Raw genomic sequence first — 4,126 nt, forward strand, 5'->3', positions numbered from 1 at the left:
TCGGGATTCAGGTGTGTACGCACACGGTTGTATTTTTTGGATAAATCATTATATTTATAACAACGATCAGATGATATCTTTCAATTTGGACAACGAGACATTCCAGTCACATTCGCCACCCCCGCATCATATTTATGAGAATGGTGGTTTCAGTATTCCAAAACTTGGAATGGTCTTATCTGGTGTTCGCCTTTTATTTACAATATTCACGATATTTATGATATCCGGATTGATTTTTGGGCACCCATTTTCGATAATGATATTCATACACGGGCACCCGATGTAGAATGGAATTGGGTACTTAAGAGGAGAATTGTCTTGGAAGAGCCTTTGAATCCATGGGGGACGCATTATAAGCTGATAGCCTTGGGAAATAACAACGACATCCTATTGCAAAACTACCGGCGTTTAGCGCGTTACAATGAACTCACCAGAACTTTGACAGAAATTGGGGAGACAAGGTGGCCGGTAAGGGTTAGAGTTATTCCTCACATGAGGAGCGCCGTCTCGTTGAGGAATTTTGGAGGACAATCGGAAACATGTACTGACGATGTCCATGCCACAAACATATTCCGTGTATAGTATTTTTGTTTTGATCAGAGTAATGTAGTTTGGTGTTCAATATATATATATATTTATATTTAATAGTACTATTTCTCATTTTTGATTTTTTTTTCTTATCTTGTCTGGACTAAAAGTTTTTTTTGAAATTTGAAGAATCGAACTTGGTCTTATTTTGGGTAATAATGGTTGGTATTTTTATTTAATGGAGTTGATGCTTTTAAACATATTCCCGACGAATTTAGAGGGGGACTTTCTTTTGTGGTGGTCAATTTGGTACAGAGGGAGGCATTTCTGTATTCCTGTTGTATTTATGGTTATAAATTTTGCGAATCTATAGGGAGAATTTTATGTGTTCATAAAAGTAAATTCGAGAGAGAAAAAGAAAAATGAAGTGAGAATTTGAGATGCAAAAGGTATAAGTGATTGATAAACAAATCAATTATGATATTCTTGAAAATGCACACGAATGAAAAAGATTTTTGAGAAGTCGAAAAAAAAAAGTTGATTACGTGACTAGTCGGGATTCTTTTTGTAGACGAATTATAGATTTGAAACTGGTGTTTGACACCAAAACACAAAACCAGAACATAGATGCGCAAAACAAATTAGAGACATATGTAACACATCATTTTAATTTCCAAAATTGTGTTATTACGTCTTTTTTATTAATAAACAACTAATAAATATAAGAAATACTGATCAATAAGAAACCTATTTTGTCAATCTAGTCTCTTTTTGAATCATGAACTATAAATGCCACGTCCTAGTCGTTAATATCACGAAGCAATTGTTCTTGAAGCCGATCAACTCGTTCTTGAAGTATATTCACCTGTTGTTGGAGACCAAAATAATCACGATCAAAGGGACAACAACATCTAATTTACCCATGTACCAATTCCATGCAATGCTCATCGACAGCAAATGCATTAATCTCACGCAAACGCCAATAATCTGCATGCTTCCTCATGCAGATTATGAACACGCCGAGTCTAGGCTGAAGAACTCGTACATCGTAATCTGATATCTTAAAATCGTCTTCTAGGGTTCTTCTTAATGAATTGTATCTAACAGTTTTAGGACCCATAGCAGACCCACAACAATAAATTGGTAGCAATAGGATGTGCATTTCATTCTGATCGAAAAGGAAGAGCGATTGGTAACAGGAGAGAAGAAAAGCTCGTTGTATTGACAATTAGATATGGTGGCCAGGTTGATTTATTTATTAAGTTCTTTATGTTCAGAAACTACATCCGATTAAAAATGAAATTAGATAACGATGAAATATTCATTCTATATATATATATATCATTATCTATTTTCTGCCATATTTATATATAGTGATACAGAAATTGAAATATTCGATGTTCTTTATCCAAAAAATGTAGGGGCTAAAAGAGAGATACATAAATTATGGTACCATTAGCCCATATTTGTAGTGGTAAATTTATGTTTTGTATTTTATGGATAGTTCTCGTTTTATATTATCAACCAATGTCGTTGTAAATATTAAGATGTTGTTGTGATGGGTATTCTAATTCCAGGAGGTCAGCATTAGTGAATTGGTGCATAAGTAGTTGTAATGAGAATCGCAGCTGGTTTCTGCAATTCAAATGAAAGCCAGGAAGACCCCTTTCCCTTGATGGACCTAGTCTTATAGAATCCATGTAATTTCAGCAATCCTTTGTGATTTCAATACAATGTCAAATTTGTGTAATAAAATTAGGCGTGATTTTTCCAAGTTTTCAACACAATGCTTGTGCTTTCTATATACTCCTATCCAGTTCTTTGGTCATAGATTGAGTTTGACAATGCAACCAACAACTCCAACACCATTCAATCTATAATACAAAACAACATGGGTTTTTGAGCCTTGGACGGACAAATAACATTTTGAGAGACAAACACGTGATCCGACCATCCCAATCTCATCCTAGCAAAAGACATCTAGCGGTTGTGGTGTTTGTAACCCCCCTCTATCCCTCTTAATTACTTCCTCTTCAATTAAAGCGTTACAACCATTAAATGGTAGCATTACAAAAAATAAATAAAAATAAAATGAAAATATAAATGTCACAATAACTTTCAACCATCTCTTAAAAAAATATATTGCCAAATATTCAACAACCTACAAAACACAAACAAAATGCTACAAGAACTTTCAACCATGTCTTCAAAAAAAAATATTACCAATCTCCAACAATCTGCAAAACACGAACAATGTATTATTTTTTAAAATAATAGGAATAATTTTAATTCTACTCAAGAAAAATTCAAAAATACAAAGCATAATTTCCATTGTACTCATTGAACAAATGGAACAATCGAGTAAGGTGAGGAAAGTTACGTGGAGTGCAATAACTGTGGAGTTGCAATATGTAAAACCCAAAAAAATGGCAATCAAATAAGCCAACCTTAATCAACCTGCAAAATACAAATAATATTAGAGTTCCCATATGTAAAACCCAAAAAACAAAGAACTTTAAAAAAATATATACTTAAAAAGGAAACGTTACAAAAATATCTTTAGGAATAAAAATCTGCTCACTATCTCGATCAAGCTTGGACCTGGAAAGAGGAAGAATGGATGATCTTCATGTGGCCGGTTATGGACAAACGAGAAACTTTTACATTTTGTGAAACCGATGGAAGATTATTTTGTTGTTAGGAATAATTTTAATTCTACTCAAGAAAAATTCAAAAAATACAAAGCATAATTTCCATTGTACTCATTGAACAAATGGAACAATTGAGTAAGGTGAGGAAAGTTACTTGGACTGCAATACCTGTGGAGTTGCAATATGTAAAACCCAAAAAAATGGCAATCGAATAATCCAACCTTAATCAACCTGCAAAATACAAATAATATTAGAGTTCCCATATGTAAAACCCAGAAAACAAAGAACTTTAGAAAAATATATACTTAAAAAGGAAACGTTACAGAAATATCTTTAGGAATAAAAATCTGCTCACTATCTCGATCAAGCTTGGAGCTGGAAAGAGGAAGAATGGATGATCTTCATGTGGCCGGTTCTGGACAAACAAGAAACTTTTACATTTTGTGAATCCGATGGAAGATTGTTTTGTTGTTAGAATCTTCAAAAACATTTTTCAAAAACTCTTACATTTTTTGAAGCCAATTTCTCATGTTGATTGATGAAGATGGTTTTGTTAGAATAATATGAATAAGAACAGTTCTCCAAAGGAAGAGAGACTAAAAATTTACGTTATTAAAAAGAGGAAGCAATTTCTACTCAGCCGTGCATAATAAATAGAGCTAATATTTAGGACATGCACAACTAAATAAGGATTAAATCTCAAATGGGTTAATCTTAGAAATACTTACCTAATTTTTACGATGGAATTCTTGGTTTGTTTCAACTCGGCAAACGTTACATCATAAATGGGCTAACATTTGGAACATGCACGACAAACTAAGGATTAGAGCTTACCGTTTTGAATAGGAATAGTCACCAAATTTTTTTTGCATGTAATTCTTTCATTCCTATATTTACTTCCCTGATTATCCTCCCACCATCATGAATACCCATTAATAGTGTAGAAA

The 4,126-nt window shown here is 33.2% G+C and overlaps 1 protein-coding gene across 5 annotated transcripts; it reads right to left on the reverse strand.

The window, feature by feature from the left end:
- Positions 1 to 2,382: 2,382 nt before the first annotated feature.
- Positions 2,383 to 3,785, reverse strand: LOC113308179. 5 transcript variants are annotated; one of them, XR_003339557.1, is made up of 5 exons: positions 3,687 to 3,785; positions 3,535 to 3,594; positions 3,348 to 3,410; positions 2,909 to 2,985; positions 2,383 to 2,765 (listed from the first exon to the last, which is right to left on the reverse strand). XR_003339557.1 is itself a non-coding variant. In XM_026556656.1 (4 exons), the coding sequence occupies exons 1-4, from the start codon at positions 3,667 to 3,669 to the stop codon at positions 2,647 to 2,649; spliced, it is 426 nt and encodes a 141-aa protein (XP_026412441.1). In that variant the 5' UTR covers positions 3,670 to 3,781; the 3' UTR covers positions 2,383 to 2,646. The 5 variants fall into 5 exon arrangements, 1 of the variants encoding a protein (XP_026412441.1); XR_003339554.1 differs by having other exon boundaries at positions 3,535 to 3,781; XR_003339555.1 differs by having other exon boundaries at positions 3,110 to 3,410; positions 3,535 to 3,781.
- Between the last annotated feature and the right edge of the window lie 341 nt (positions 3,786 to 4,126).

The sequence above is a fragment of the Papaver somniferum genome, chromosome 9, assembly GCF_003573695.1.
Source record: "Papaver somniferum cultivar HN1 chromosome 9, ASM357369v1, whole genome shotgun sequence".
Taxonomy (NCBI): Eukaryota; Viridiplantae; Streptophyta; class Magnoliopsida; order Ranunculales; family Papaveraceae; genus Papaver; species Papaver somniferum.

Coding starts and splice junctions, on each gene's coding strand:
- LOC113308179 (XM_026556656.1), bottom strand. CDS start 3,669: ATGTTTTTGAAGATTCTAACAACAAAACAATCTTCCATCGGATTCACA. Junction 2,986..3,347: donor TACATATTGCAACTCCACAG/GTATTGCAGTCC, acceptor TGTATTTTGCAG/GTTGATTAAGGTTGGCTTAT. Junction 2,766..2,908: donor CCACAGTTATTGCACTCCAC/GTAACTTTCCTC, acceptor CGTGTTTTGCAG/ATTGTTGGAGATTGGTAATA.